General features: G+C 39.8%; 1 protein-coding gene across 3 annotated transcripts in view; it reads right to left on the reverse strand.

The window, feature by feature from the left end:
- zmat4a (zinc finger, matrin-type 4a) overlaps positions 1 to 16,084 on the reverse strand; it is a 69,616-nt gene extending 53,532 nt beyond the window's left edge. For all 3 annotated transcript variants that reach the window (XM_037258899.1, XM_037258896.1, XM_037258898.1), the window contains exons 1-3: positions 15,945 to 16,084; positions 8,257 to 8,358; positions 1,233 to 1,322 (exon numbers count right to left, since the gene is read on the reverse strand). In XM_037258899.1, the coding sequence (XP_037114794.1) occupies positions 1,233 to 1,322; positions 8,257 to 8,358; positions 15,945 to 16,031 (279 nt within the window). In that variant the 5' untranslated portion in view covers positions 16,032 to 16,084. The remainder of the gene's footprint in view (positions 1 to 1,232; positions 1,323 to 8,256; positions 8,359 to 15,944) is intronic.
- Between the last annotated feature and the right edge of the window lie 528 nt (positions 16,085 to 16,612).

Raw genomic sequence — 16,612 nt, forward strand, 5'->3', positions numbered from 1 at the left:
GATATTGAATTCTTAAAAACAAACAATGCAAACCATCCACCCACCTTAACAAATCAATTAGAATTGACTCAAACTATAAATATTTTATCCCACTATAATCACCCGAACATTGTCCAACTGCCATGGGCCAAGCCTCATCCAGCGCGGTTTTGTGATGGTGGCGCGGCTGGCTCACCCAGAGCTGAGAAACTCGTTGCTTATTGGACGACCACCACCGCTCAACTCATTGGGTGACTGCCTTTGTCGCCGCCCAAGCAGTTTTGCAAAGGAAAACCTGCAGTCGGCTAACAAAGTACCGTATTTTTCGCACTATAAGGTGCACCGGATTATAAGGCGCCCCTTCAATGAATGGCCCATTTTAAAACTTTGTCCATATATAAGGCGCACCGGATTATAAGGCGCACCTTCAATCAATGGCCCATTTTAAAACTTTGTCCATTTTTAAGATATATACATTTGGCCCATGGGCCGGACTTTGGACACGCCTGCTGCTGTGGCTCAATATTGGTCCATATATAAGGCGCATCAGATTATAAGGCGCACTGTCGGCTTTTGAGAAAATTTGAGGTTTTTAGGTGCGCCTTATAGTGCGGAAAATACGGTATGGTTTCCCGTGTTTATCTTAAAATTATTCCCACATGGCTTACTTACTTACTTACTTACTTACTTACTTTCTTACTCAACCTGCTTTGAAGGTAAAGCTGGTAAAGTGGTATGGGTGTCGTATTGTCTAAGCATATTTCTTCAAGCCAAAATACAGTGCAGAAAAAGGCCTACAGTCTGCATCCCTACTCATTACCTCTAATCACAACAGTCACACCAACCTGGACCAAACCGTAAAATAAAATGTTTGCTGTCACTGATATCTGCTTTAAATAAGATCATGACTGCATGACAGAAGGTTGGCAACTGCCAAATTGATTACCAACCATGTTTTTTATCATGATTGTCTTCACTTTGTGCATTTCTGACAATTATAGGAGAAAGACTGTTGTGAATACGGGTTTGACATGCTATAATGTCCAGCCACAACCCCATCATCAGCACATCATTTATGGGACTAAAATGGTGGCCCCCAGCCTTTTAGCTACTCAGCCACTGAGAGAGGATCTTAAAAATCCATTAAAAAATCTTAGTGTGAATCTGGTAGATGAGATCTGACATGTTACACATGTTCCTCAGTGAGTTCATATGAGAGACGTGATGTATTGTATAAATCATGAATAACTCACATTGTCTGTCCTGAGCTTCTTGGCAGGGCAGCCTCCATCCACAGGATGTAACATGTAATAAAGTCGCACTTTATTTGCATGTTTTCGGCTCTGGAAAAAAGAAAAGACAGGGCTATGAATAAAGCAATACATGGCAGTCAAATCACATTTCATGATTTACATAGAGTGCTATAAACTGTATTGCCTATGCTACATACGCTACAGTTTATTCAACCTTGCCACTTGCATGATCCCAGAGATCTCATTAATTAATTCATTCTTTTTCCAAACTACTTGTACATCATATTGGGAGTGCACATAATTATTAATATAATTACTTTCAATATATTTTGTGGTGCAGCAAAGCCAAAGGTGGGGGTTGGGGCAGTTGTCACACATGGTCTACAAGTGTCCACTTCACAGCAGCCAATTTTACATCTACATCTGCAAGTGCTTTGTGCATGTCGATCTCCTGCGTGGATTCCAGTGAGTCTATTTCTACTTCCGGAATGTCAAAAACAGTGTACGTCTCTCCTACGCTGAATTTAGAGGGAATGAGTGGAGCCACTGTCATAGGCCATGAAGTAAGTCAATTGTGTTTATTCCAACAACAGAAACACCCATTTCAAGCTTGTACTGAAATACCAAAAGAAACTCCACCGGTACACACTTTGTTCAAACTTAGACGGGCACGAAAATGGGATAATAGAGTCAGAAAAAGATTGAGGGCTGAATCCACAAAGAATGAATTGCGCCCACTCAGCACCATGGCAGAACAACCACGACTCAAAATTTAAAGCTTCCTATTCATCCCTCCATTTAATTACTTCATTTCTTTCATTCCGATTCTTTTTGTGATTTTAATAAAACTAATGTAATGTAACATCGCAGGGCACAAATAGACGAACAACCATCTGCGCTCACACCGACGAACAATTTGAAGTGGTCAACCGGCCTACCATGCATGTTTTTGGAATGTTGGAATGCACAGGCGTATCCTCAGGAAACCCGTATAGACACGGGGAGAACATGTAACGTACACACAGGAAGAGGGGGAACCGGAATCAAACCCATAACTTCCGCACTGTGAGGTGGGCGTGCATCAGTGCTCCACGATTCCACCTTATTATTATGATGATTATGATTATTATGATTATGCTATTACGATATTATGATTATTATTGTCATTATTATTGAAACTATCCAAACGTGAGCTTAGGGTCCTGACTACGGAGGTGTGAACGGGACTTTCACATCTGATCGTAAGTACAATGATGGATGGATGGATGGATGGATGGATGGATGGATGGATGGATGGATGGATGGATGGATGGATGGATGGATGGATGGATGGATGGATGGATGGATGGATGGATGGATGGATGGACGGACGGACGGACAGATGCACGGATGGGCTGACGGACAGACTGACGGATGAATGGATGGATGGATGGATGGATGAATTTCTTGTTTATGTTGGAACGTTCCCTCACATTGCTCTGCAGCAGTGTCCACTGAGTAGCGCCAGCTTTCTGTGTATGCGTTGTTTGCGCACTCAAAACCTTGTGTGGCTATTAGCGCTGATGTCCGTGAATTAGAAGTGGTTTATTAATGAAGCCCCTTTGCATAGAGGTGGGTGATTTCGCAACCAATTACTTGATTTAAGTACGCGGAAATATCACCAGTGCACGAAGAAGCATTCTTCTTGGCATTGTAGTTCATGACCCATTTCACCATCTGTGCGTGTTTTTCAATGAGATGGTATCTGTTCGCTCCATTTTTACTAGTTAGCGCCACGCTAAAGCAACATAATCCTGGTGAATTCGGCCCTGAGTGTTTTAAATTGCACATTTATTCTCTCAAAAATGTTCAGCGAATTAAAGCAATAAATTGAACATCTACTACAACAGAAAAAGGTTTTCTTTGTGTTTTTGGTAAACTGACTTGAACATCCATCCATCCATCAATTTTCTGTACCGCTTGTTCCCACGAGGGTCGCAGGCATGCTGGAGCCTATCCCAGCAATCATCAGGCAGTAGGCGGGGGACACCACCAGGGGTGTCAAACTCGTTTTTTTCGCGGGCCGCATTGTAGTCATAGCTTCTTTTGGAGGGCCATTATGACTGTCAACCCAAATAAATGTATGAGCACCTCATATTATATACAGTAAAAGCTACAAAACAAACTGACAAATAACTTGTTTTCAAATCAGACGAGTAAAAACTGGTCAAATATTTAAAAAAAAAAAAGATATTAAAAGTGAAGACAATTTGCAATTCTAGTAATGACACACGAATTTGATGCACAATTTGTCTTCGCGGGCCACATAAAACGATGTGGCGGGCCGTATCTGGCCCCCGGGCCTTGAGTTTGACACCTGTGCCCTAAACCAATCGCAGGGCACACAGAGAGAAACAACCATCCGGACTCGCACTCACACATAGGGGCAATTTGGAGTGCTCAATCAGCCAACCACGGAGGAAACCGGAGTGCTCTTAGAAAACCCATGCGGGCATGGGGAGAACATGCAAACTCCACGCAGGGAGGGCCGGATGTGGAATCAAACCCACACCCTCTGAACTGTGAGGCGGACGTGCTAACCAGTGTGTCACCGAGCCGCCCTCTGACTTGAACATTCCCTCCATAATAAATATTATACACATTATGCAGGTCAAAATAGCAAAAAAATAAAAATAAAAAAGCAGTACCATGTTTCAAAAAAAGTGATTTGTGGAAAATAGTCCACTAAGAACTAAGAGCGTCCGCCTAAACATTAGGCACCTGCTCTGTGAAAATCAAAGAATGTTTTTATTTTCACTATTAATCAATCATGGATTATTATTAATGTGTCAATACAGTGAAGTGTTATTAAAGAGTACTTCTACTCATTTGACCTTGAAGGACTACAACTACTTACAAAATTCTCAGTACAGTTAAAGGTTTGATGGTGATTGGAGTTTGACCCTTGATCAGATCATCTCTCTGTATTTCTGATGCATTAGACAGTTTTTAAATCCATCAAGATGGAATTTGACCAGTAGCCCGGAGAGGGTTGTGTTCGAGTTATCTATATTTAGTTGTCCATTATTTAGTAGCAGTTTGGTTTACTTGATCCTCTTCACCATCTGACCCCAGGTTCCTTATTGTCTAATTTAAGCTGTAGTCATCAGCCCCTTGTTACAGCAGAGTGATACTCACTTGTGATACAGTATAGCGTCACAAAGGTTGCCACACTGAGAGCCCTGCTGCTCTATTTACTCAATTTTCCGTAGTGTATACATTGATGTACTGCAACAATTTAATAGAACATGTTTATTTGAAAAACTCACATTTACTTAGCAGTTGCCTGATGGCCCATTCAATTTTAGACACAATTTTAGATATTCATCTCACATGCATGTTTACTTGATATTGAGCAGCCACATTCAAAAAGGTTCACTGAGAGTGTAGCAGGTCTCTTCTTACAAGCTTTGCATTGATCGCACAGGATCTGTTCTTGGAGCCACGTCGGGCGGGGGAGATAATTGAGAGGACAAATTCGTTTATCTGAAAATGAATCTGCTTTATAAGAAACACAGGTAATATAAGATGTGATACAGAGGACCGAGGAATATGTAAATCGAAAAGAAAAAAGCACTTTTACTGACAGCTGTGATATTGCTATTTCACAGCAAAGGAGAAAACACAAATCAGAGAGCTTAAAGCTTTGATTGAAAACCTTTCTTCCCAAGGACATAATACACAAGGGGAAGGATGTAGAGATTTTACAGTCTGTCGTGTTTGCTGGTATCATAACGTGAGCCAGATCTGCTGAAATGAAAACTCTTTACTGCACGATACTGCGGTCATAAGGTGATTCGGCGAGCTCGCTGCTTGGAGTTTCAACGCTCCGTTACGCCTGATTCTACTGGTGCAAAGTTGAGCAAAATACCGAAAGCAAGTAAACTCCATTGCCTGCAGTTAGACTCTGCTTTGTGCTAGACTTGAGCCTAGAACAAAAAAAACATTGTAGGAAATGATGGGTCTGTTTTTTTTCCAAATCTTTTAGCTAATTTGGTGCGTGGGATGCTTCAAGCAGTTGAGTTAACCTCTGTGTTGAACTCTAGTATTGACAGAAGGCCCAACTGACCATGAGTGGAAGAGACATTCATTTTGAGTGTGCTCATGCAAGACAAATTTGGCTTCATTCATTTGATCAACTGTCAACATGTTACATTATTGATGCATCTTGATGCATTTTTAATCAATCTTAAACTGAGACCTTGTTTTTTGATTTTTTTTTTCTTATTGTGTGACTATTTACTATTTCTACAATAGTATTTACAATGGTCAATTTATACATTATTAAAATAAAATATACAATGACACTCCATTACCTTTCATTAAAACACAATGATAGAGTTCAATTGGGGGGCACAGACAACCTTGTGTAATGTGCTTTTGTTTGCAATTCTGTTTTCTTGTTTTTTGTGTTTGTGATTTACACGTTAGGGCCATCGTAGTTATGCAAGTTAGTGCGGCATATACGGAAAGTCCACTAACCCGTTTTCTGGGTTTGGTCACATGACATTGTAAACGCAAGTGTGGGGTGCACTTGTGATGTTTTTGTTCGACAGATGGGGACAATATCACTAACATGTTGGCCGCCTGAGATGGATGAAATTTTGTGAATACATCAGCTTGATTCTTATTTTATGAACAGAATTTTAGGAACACCAGACAAGCAGGTGTATATTCTGCCAAATGTTTTTAATTGCCGTTTAATTCAAATAACACAAGAATGAACAGTTTTGATATTAAAATACACCAATTACATAGAGAGTAATACTTTACATGGGTTTCATTGGTTATTGTATTTTCTTTAGATCACCTATGTTCTTCCTTCCATTCATGTTGCATAAGATATTGAATATTCTTTAATGTGCTATAACATAAATGTTCTTTGTCATTCGGAACACATCTGCCACTTGACTGCATCTTCTACCCTTGGGAAATAATGTATAGTCCATATTGTCGCATGTACATGCATTTGTACATGCAAGACTAGGAATTTGTTTTTCATTTGATTGTGTACTCATCCAACTTTTCTAAAAGTCTGATTTTGCACACTTCAGGGCTTTCTTTAGTTTGTTGCTATCAAGCTTTGCCTTTACATATACATACATGAACATGCTACGAGTCTACGATTTCTGCAGCAGAGCTGCTCGAAGTTTATTGTATCTCATAGCGTGGCATTCCATCCAATTTCCGTAACACTTTTTCTCATAAAAGTCACTGCATGGTGTCCTGGACCAGATGACTTGTGCAAGAGGTGGAGAATGACTGTCATCCAAAACCTGAATTGCATCAAACAAGCCTGATTGTTAAAGTAGAGTGTTGAATGTTGACAAACCCATCCATCGATTCGTCATACCGCTGATCCCCACGGGGGTCGCGGGTGTGCTGGAGCCTATCCCAACAGTCAGCAGGCAGTAGGCGGGGGACACCCTGAACTGGTTCACAGAGCGCAAAGAGATGAACAACCATTTGCACTCGCACTCACACCTACGGGCAATTTGGATTGGTCAATCGGCCTACCATGCATGTTTTTGAGATGTGGGAGGAAACCGGAGTTTCCGAAGAAAACCCACGCAGGCACAGGGAGAACATGCAAAATCCACACAGGGCGGGCCAGAGATGAAATCTAACCTACAACCTCAGAACTGTGAGGCGGATGTGCTAGCTCTCGTGCCGCCCCGTTGAAAAGCCAATGTTGATATTGAAATCTAGAGTTAAGCTCTACAAATATCACCTTAACCTACCGTAATTTTCGGACTATAAGTCGCACCGGAGTATAAGTCGCACCAGCCATAAAATGCCCAAAAAAGTGAAAAAAACCCATATATATGTATATAAGTCGCTCCTGAGTATAAGTCGCCCCCCCACCCAAACTATGAAAAAAAACCGCGACTTATAGTCCGAAAATTACGGTAAATGTTAACCGATTGTTTGCCAACAAAACCATGAATGTATGCAAACAATAGAAACACAAAACACTTTTTTTTTCAACACTTGCTCATCACCACCATGACCCAAACAAGTCAGGATGCATTAGACCCAAACTGTGTAAAAACACAATCCAAAAATGCCTCTGTTCCGGGAGGGAAAATGCCAGGTCCTGTGTTCAGCATTCATACACAATAACTAAATTAATATTTTAGTTGCAATTTTGGCACAGCCACTCCTGTCTCCTACAAAGTCCTGAAGAACAAAGCAGTTCTCCAGTTACCAATGGACATTTTAGACAACTGTACTTTAAATAGCAATGAGCACACACCCTTGCAAGAAACAAGGAATAAAAAAATCTTAGTAAACTAAGTTGACTCAGAATGCCACAAACGAAGGACAGCGAGAAGCTCACAGAACAAAACAATTATTGAACCATAAGGCATCAGTTTTACTATATTCTTTATATTTATATTAATGATTGACTGACTCTAGTTTTTTTTTTCTGTACACACTGTAAAGGGATAACGCGTGTGTCACGTAAGCCGTTTGAAGTCTACTGACAGCACAATATCCCACAGCCTTTCCACCCATTCTTCTGACTCAAGCCGACAGCGGAGTGAAAGACAACAGCTGCCGAGAAACTTGACAAGGCTAAAGCAGAAGGAATGAAACCACTCACACATTACACTCGGCATCACTGCAGATCAGAGGAGATTGATGTGTTTATGCACCTCCCACTCTTGGATAACCTTCAGAAGTGCATAAATACCATAAAGCAAACAAAGCACAGCGGCTAACACTCAGTAAAGGAAAAAAAAAACATCCACCTGAGCACTTAGGTTAAAATGGAGAGCAAGCGAGGTGCTGTAAGGTGTATCAGCAAATTATAGTAGACCCTCCAAAATATATTTGTGTTGGTTCACTTTTCCAGTAGCAAACAGAGGGTTAGGTACAGTACTTTATACTGTATTGGTAAGTGAAGTTTCTAGGGATGTATGCATTAACAATGTTATTAACTTTGCATACTCTCAGTGTGCCTTATTGGAGTGTTCCTTACCTCATAATGAGCGACCCTCTGGGACTCGGAGATGAGCTGAGCACTGCAAACTCTGCAGTAGGTGTCTGTGAAAAGCCCTTGGTCCACTTCTGTAGACTTCATCTGTTGAAATAGACCAACTGTTAGGTGACCTTGGAGCAAGGAAACAAAAAAAAAAGGCAAAAAAAAAATTGTATTACCTAAATTATATTCCACTAGTGAACCTACACCAAGGCCTACTTCAGTTTTGTTAAGTAACTTTGCTAACAGACAAATTAAATGTAGGTTAGGTTTTTTTTTGTGTGGATATTTTTGAACATTTTCTCAGTCATCAATGAATGGATTTCAATGTATGATTGTATTTTGCGCCTTGTGGGCTTCTATCGTATTTGGTACCATTTTAGGTGAAAAAGTTATTTATTTATTTTAGAAAAACAATATTATACCATCTCCGCACTGCTTTGGGGATCTGGGAGAAAATAACAATAATCTTGTTTCATAATTTCAAGGCTGTTAATATTTCATCAGCTCCAACATTTAAATTACATGCTGAGCAGCTTTTCTAAGAAATGACTTGGAAAAAGACATTAAATATCAAACATCCGCAGAGGAACAACATCCCATGAAAACTTCAACAACACAGACAAAATCTATTTCTAAATAAATGACAGCGATAATGCGCTTCAACTGACAACTACTGCTGAAAGCACTTATTCAGTTTCCCAGGGACATCTCTGAAACAACTATTACATTCTACTACAAATTTTGTTACAGCTTGTTTGAAAACTAAATTACCGTACAAAGTATTTAGGCTTATCTTCTACAAAAATGCGAACGTCAGAGGCTAAACTAACCTTTTTCTAAAAAGGTAATCCTATTCCTCATCCAAATAACAAATTTTTTTTCTGCTGGTATTTCCTTCTCGCTTGTAAAAGCACTGAGGGGACTTTTTGGATCCTGAGGCTTTGACTCCTCGTGAATTCATTAGCTGATTTTTTTACACTAACAGCTTAAGTAAAAGCATGTTGTCTTGTAATGAAACTGAGTATAATAGCAATACAATATTGTAATGGAGGCTTTAAGACGTGTAGGTTGTTTCTCACATTATGCCCTAATGGTTGACTGTACAAATAAAGTTAATGAGCTTAATGAGGCTTGGAGCCATTCCTCATGTCTGTGTTTTAACTCAGCCTGCAGTTAAATTGCAGATGTGTTCATTGTGGAACTTATGGAGGTTATGTTAAGAAAATCAATGAATACAAATAGTACAGGATTATTTTATGTCAAGCCAGAAGGGTGAACAACGTCCCGTTTCTGCAGCAGATAAAATGATGAGGGAAATCAAGTCACATTGGAAATGCTTGAAAATACAGCTTTGCTGAAAAGGTTTGTTTCACTGACGAAAGCTGCAAAGAGGCCAGAAATAAATTATTTAAAAAATCCTAAATGTTGTTGAGGAGGTAAAGCAGAAAAAAACAGCAGGAAACACTAAAAAGCAACCTGGGAAACTTGGACCCCTCAGATTCAAATGTTTTTAAAATGCTACCGCAACAAAATAATAATAAACTAGTGTTCCTATAATTGACTTTTTAAGCCCAGGTCTTTTAGGGATGCATTTAGTTCAGCTTGAAATTACACATTGGATAGCTGTAACATTTAATGGAAGAAACAATAGTTTCAATTTAAAGGTGTAGAACTCTCAGTGAGGATATGCCACAATTAAATTTCAACAAAATGTTACGAGGCATCTTATTCTTGAGCTGTTTAGTACCAAGTGCTTGTTGAAAATCCAGTATCTTCAGTTATTTCCCCAGAGCATAAAGACTGTCAATTTATATTTACCATAACAAATTAAGAATGAATTACATGGATGTTTAAAAGGGTTGTCCATCCCAAAATGTTCTTAATATCGTCCCTGTCCGGGGGAAACCGCTCATGTCCAAATATGATTTTTTTTTTTAAACAAAAAAACATGAATTAACCATTTTACGTTTGGTGTGGAAATTGTGTCATAACGGACAGCAAATTGAAAGTGTGCAAAATATGGGCTGTTTAAAAAAATGCTTTCAATAGCATTGAGTGTTAAATGGGTTCACATTTTGATAATGCTAACACATTTTTAAACTTCTCTTAAATTAGTCTTAAATCCTTAAATTAGCATTAAATCCAATAAAGAAGACTGTGAGAGCATAAAACGTTAAAAAGCCCTACCACTCACATTTCATAATATGAAATGACTTATCAGTATTATAATTAAATTAAACCTAAACCTCGATTGTACGCGGAACAGAATTTGGGAATCACGCGAAGCCTGAAAGCGCCTTATTTAAAAAGTTTTGAAAGTGTAATAAAATCAGAGCCATGCATACTGACCAATCGGGGAAGCGATCATGTCCGGACGTCCTATCCTATTAGCATAAGCAGTCATAAAGGTCAAACAGCCCTTATCGATCGCCGTCTCTGTGGTCGCACAATTGATTGCCGTTCTAACTTCTAATCAAACGCCTCTAAATTTGTGACGGAAATTAAATCACTTGCGCTAAGCTTTACGCGCGAGTCATTTTGTACAGTCTTTATAATATAAAGTTATAAAGTTTATATCATCCATTTTAAGGTTAGTGCTCACAGTTCAAGAGAACATTTATGACAAAAAAAAATAAAATCGAGGTCCAGAAAGTCGTGTAGAATCGAAGCGTGTTCTATCGAGGTTTAGGTGTACTGCCAAATGTGCAAAATGGACATGATCCAGATGACACTAGGCTTAACAACGTGGATTGGTGAGACTTTCTAAACAGAGTAGATTATTCATGAATGGAAAAAAAGTACAGGTCTCCAAGATTCAAAGCTCTACATTTACTGTAACTCCGTAGAATGCCCCTGCCCCTGGTGATCAGTGCATCAGGCCGATTGATTTGAGATGCACAGCGACAAGGGTTCCAATTCTTCTCAATGGCATGCTAAAAAAGAATATATTTTTTCACCTGGCATGATTGGATATTGGAAGTTTGCAATTGTAACCCAACAGGGGATATTTAGAGAATCTAATCATCAAGATCTATTCACACCAGCATTTGTCAACACCATTAAAGTCACCTACTGTCAACACAATAATTTTTTGCAAAGCTCATTACCGAAGCTGGCCTTTTAATTTGGTGGAGCACCGTGGACTCATTTAGGCAATAGAGCGCTCCTCAAGTTGACAATCAAATTAGCGGGATGCCAGTTTCAATGTCACACCTAGTCAGCAATGTTTACCATGCGCATGGAACGCTCATCAGCTTGAGGCAAATAAGTCTAGGCATGCAACGCAGCATTGCTGGGAGCTCTGGAAGGGTGCTGAGGTCACGGCCGCAAGTAGCCAGCAGATGTTGAGGCAATGACCAGTCACTTGTAATTCATTCAACTAGACAAACCAGGCTTGACCGGCCTTTTGTACGAGGTGTCTCTTTGGTTCTCAGATCGGATTACCGGCTTCACAGGGCTGTGGTTTTGTTGTGAAATAAGATGACAGACTTTAACACCAAGGGCACATTTAACAAAGAACCCTTTCCCTTCCTTATCCTTTGCAATCATACCAGTTTCTCTTGAAAAATATCCCCTTCTTCAGTGGTTGTCAATTAGTGGCCAACAATATCTGTCCCCCGCACATGACATTGATGAAAAAAAATATAATTAGGGATGCCAATATTCATGGTATTAAAATTGCATCAATATACACATATTTTTGGTCTGACGAAACAATTGGCCCAACATCTTAAAATATAATTTGGCTTGTCTTAATTGTCACATCGCTGATACAGGACTGTAGGTCCTTCTTATAAGTTATGGAGCCAATCTGGTGGCTGTACTCACTGTTCAGTATAAAGACACCCAATTGTCCGCATGCATGTGACCAGATCAAATGGTTGGCTGACCATCCCACGCAATGCCAGTGTAGGTACCAGATCTACTCGGGTGTTCAGTCTGACTCGGGGGGCCTGGGTCTGTTGACGACGTCATGTTATATGATTGGCCGGAAGACAGTACGGTCACGTTTAAAGTTGTGGTTGGTCTGTTTTGTGGAAATCGGATTGTAGTCCTTTGGCACAAACAAGGAGGAAGGTAAACTTGAGAAGGAAACTATTATGAAGAAGAATTTCTTACAGCGGGCGGCTCGGTGGCGCACTGGGTAGCACGTCCGCCTCACAGTTAGGAGGGTGCGGGTTCGATTCCACCTCCGGCTCTCCCTGTGTGGAGTTTGCATGTTCTCCCCGGGCCCGCGTGGGTTTTCTCCGGGCGCTCCGGTTTCCCCCCACATCCCAAAAACATGCTTGGTAGGCCGATTGAGCACTCCAAATTGTCCCTAGGTGTGAGTGCGAATGGTTGTTTGTCTCTGTGTGCCCTGCGATTGGCTGGCAACCGGTTCAGGGTGTCCCCCGCCTGCTGCCCGATGACGGCTGGGATAGGCTCCAGCACGCCCGCGACCCCCGTGGGGACTAAGCGGTACAGAAGATGGATGGATGGATGGATGGAATTTCTTACAGCCTGAGTTCTAATAAAATGTTTCACTTTTTTAACTTGTTGATTAGTTGATTAATTCATTCAGATTAGTTAGACTGGGTGGAAGCAACTTTGGCCAAGATCAAAATGGCATTGTGCACTCATCATTCCCTTTCTGTCTTTTATTACTCTACTTGTGGCCTCTGGCTTGTTCCCATGTCGTGTGACCCATGCACTGTCCACAAATATGCTGAGTGAAAACAAACAACACACAAACTGGGCAGGGTGTCTACACTTTATTACAATAATCAGATTGCTTTTACGCCAATGAAAACAATTAGGGTAAATGTTGAGAGTGTGCAAAACTAGTCAGCCTAATGAGGTTAATGTTGACCGATGTGGGGACAAGATCGAAATCTAGTCAGGGAAAACACAGTGTTGAATTGTCACAACAAACAGAGGTTTTTCAGTTACATAAATTACAAAATTATCTAAAGCAGAGGTGGACATGTTGCAGTTCTGCTCTCAGATATGTTTGAGAACATATGTTACATAGGCTACTTATGCATGTACGCATCACTTGCAATGCAATCCCTATTGAGACATGTATACAAAATCATGCAGTAATTTTACTGATGTCTTTTACAAAGTTTCGCTGCACTAGTCTGTTTTGAACCTTTTATTGGCTGTGATGTAATGTCACAAATTATGTAACTATCTCACACTGTACAGTTGGTTGTTTATGTATTTGCTTTCATTTTCCTTTTACGTTGCCATCAGGTGTTGCCAGGTTGGGATTGGAAATGTGAATCTGTTCAAATGCCCTTCCTGCATAAGTAATGGTTAACTAAATAAATAAATAAAAACTACAACTGATTGTGGTCCACAATGGACTGCACTTCACAGTTCCATTATCCTGTTTAATAATCAATTATTTAAATGTATGCATCGATTAAGAATCAATTAACAATGTGATGCGTGTCAATCCCTTTTTGTGCTGACAGCTCCTCTTGGTTATTCAAGTGATTCATCCTCATCATGTGATGAAAAAACAAAACCAGCTAAGCTAGAAAATGTGTATGAAATGGTTAAATAACAAAATGATCTTGTTTGGTCTGCCTGCGGTTGGTTCTTTGTTTTGAATCATGAGGTGGCGAGACAAAACTGCCCCGAATATGAACAATCAATTATTTATATTCAATTCCAGCGATAACAACCATTCAGCGAGTGGACGATGACGTTTTTCTTTTTGTTTTATTTTAAACTTCTTCATCAACAACTCAACAATTCACTGAAGCATTTTTTCTTCCTCTGCCTTGTGTTGGAGAGTATTTTTTGTTTTTGATGCTTGTTTGATTTCTTCCTTCTGTGGCTTTTGTGTACCTTCCTTGTTTAGTACGACCATTTCTTATTTTGTTACCTTAAGTGTCATGTCACTTTTTGTCGAGTCGTTTGTTTTATGTTTACGGGCACCTTTTGTTAAATAAATCTGCTGAAGTCTTTTGTGGTTGGATTTGCGGTCTTCAACTTTTTAAATGTTTAACGCAGCCATGACAACAAACACATGAGGAAACAGCCGAGTGCATGTTAAAAGCACCGCTCAAAGACCCTACCCTCACTTGTCGAAAAGAAGATGCTTGCATGCATAAGTTAAGACATCTGTTCGTAAAAGGTTGAATCTGTTTTACATGTCACAAGTAGTGAAGTTGCACCAAACCACCAAATCTCACCTGGCACTCAGTATAGAGTAAAATGCTAGACTCGCTGTGGTTTGATCCAGCCTTTTGGGAAAAACAAGTGCAGCAGAAGAGCCATTGCAAAACACATCGTTTCTATCAAACTTTGTTTAGCTGTTACTGTAACAAGTTGATTCATGCTGCTAGATGATATCATCACAAGTCTTTCTCATTTAAGCTGTTTATAAAAATCCAGAGGTGCATCTCACTTGAACTACAAAATAATAATGAGAGAATACTGTTATAAAACAAAAATACGCATTATGTTTTGCAGACTGAATTATAATGGATTTTGGGGGATTCATAAACAGAATAAAGCTGGTGAGAGGTGTTATTTACAATTTAAGAAAAATCCATTTAAAATGTAAAATGGCTCATTCTGCATATGTAACATTTCTTGGAGAAGTTGTACATCCAATCCAAGAAACAAAACTCAATTGAACCAACATGGGGCCCTCTTGTGGTCTGTAAAAGAAGTTGGTCATAAGGAAGCATCCTGTGTTGGTATAGTGAATACATGAGGCCAAAATTTAATGGGATGCTCATTGCAATTAAGTTACGACCATCAAAGTTCTACTCCTCTTATCCTATTTAGGGCCACAAGGAAGCTGGTAAATTACAGGATAGGATACACCAGTCATTTTTTAAATTTGTATATTCACAACAAAAGCTGTCGCGAGACATTTTCTTCAAATGGCAGGTCTAGAACTTAGTATGTGATGAAATGGAATCCAAACTCATTGATTACTCATAGACACTTTCAAAACAGGAGAGTAAAATATTTGAACAGCTATTACATCACCTTTTTCTAAATGTGAAATGTAAAGAAAATAACAATAAAAACATCCTAGACATTTTTCTCCATGTTTTGCTACTTAAGACTACACCCATCACGTTAACCTTAAATTAAAATTTGACCAAGGTACAAATTGGGCTAACTATATTTGTGCAACCTGCACAGCACTCTCCCACAAAGGTGAGCGATTTGCATCCCTGTCTGGGGGTGGGCGGCTACCTCGACTCATCAACCTCTTAAATGTCACCTTGAGGCAGTCATATCTGACTTACACTTGCAAGAGGGTCTTAATTATGTTTTATGATTTCTTCTTCTTCTATTGGTTGCATTTTAATGCCCAAGATAAAAACGTATGGCAGAACTCTGCACATCCACTGACCACTGCAAAATAGTATATACAAGAAAAATAAAGACACTCTTAAGATTGGTGGGTCCCAGTTCTATGTTTATGTGCTTAAAAGTCAACCTCCACCTGGATGCTCTTACTTTGTAAAACATATACCACTGCACAACGCCACAATATCTCTGCAACACACTCCAAGATTCCCGCTGTGTAAGAAAATAACCATGCAGCGCGACAGTCATGTCTGCTTTCCCCCTGCGGTATGCTCTCTCTTCAGTCTCCACTCACAGCTCTGTGCGTCTCTTGTGATTGCCAAAGAGGGGCAAAATAGAAGAGGATGCAGGACAAACAGTACCTGTAACTCTGTGCTGTATCCCTCACAGAATTTTGTCGGGAGCACTGGCAGCTGATGTCGTACTTGAAGGGAAAGTATATAATCCATTAACCGGAGCTGCCAGGACGGCAACAGAGTTAGAGTGGGAGATGCGTCTACTCCTGGCAGCTGTACTATATTATAGTACAATCTGTCCGCTATGCCCCGCCCACCTGTTCTCTTATTGGCTGTAAACCGTTCATCAACACGCGCCGGCCCAGGCGTCAAGCAGCCTTTCAAATATTTTTTTAAGCGTTCTTCAATTTTTGCTTAGTAATTATATATTGTATAGTTGTGTATGTGTGGTAGATTTTAAATAAAAAAATAATAGGTTTTGTACAAAACAACCCAATTGTTTTTTTCTTTTGCAGAACAAACCAAAGTTGTGTTAGACTGACCTAACTGGATCGGTCAAATTGTTTACCCAACAGTTTTAAGGGTGTTCTTTGAATTAAGTACCCCCAAGTCCATAGAGATCTGAGACGGGAGCAGACATTGCAACAATTAGCTAACTATTGCTGATTGATTTATTATATTGACTTATTTGATATATTTTAAGGTCAGTGTGTCCAGAACGGCAATGATTGAGTTCAGCAGTGTAAGCTCCAAGTCAAGCACAATCCATTGAGTAATGACACTAAAATATACTC

The sequence above is a fragment of the Syngnathus acus genome, chromosome 9 (assembly GCF_901709675.1).
Source record: "Syngnathus acus chromosome 9, fSynAcu1.2, whole genome shotgun sequence".
Lineage (NCBI taxonomy): Eukaryota > Metazoa > Chordata > Actinopteri > Syngnathiformes > Syngnathidae > Syngnathus > Syngnathus acus.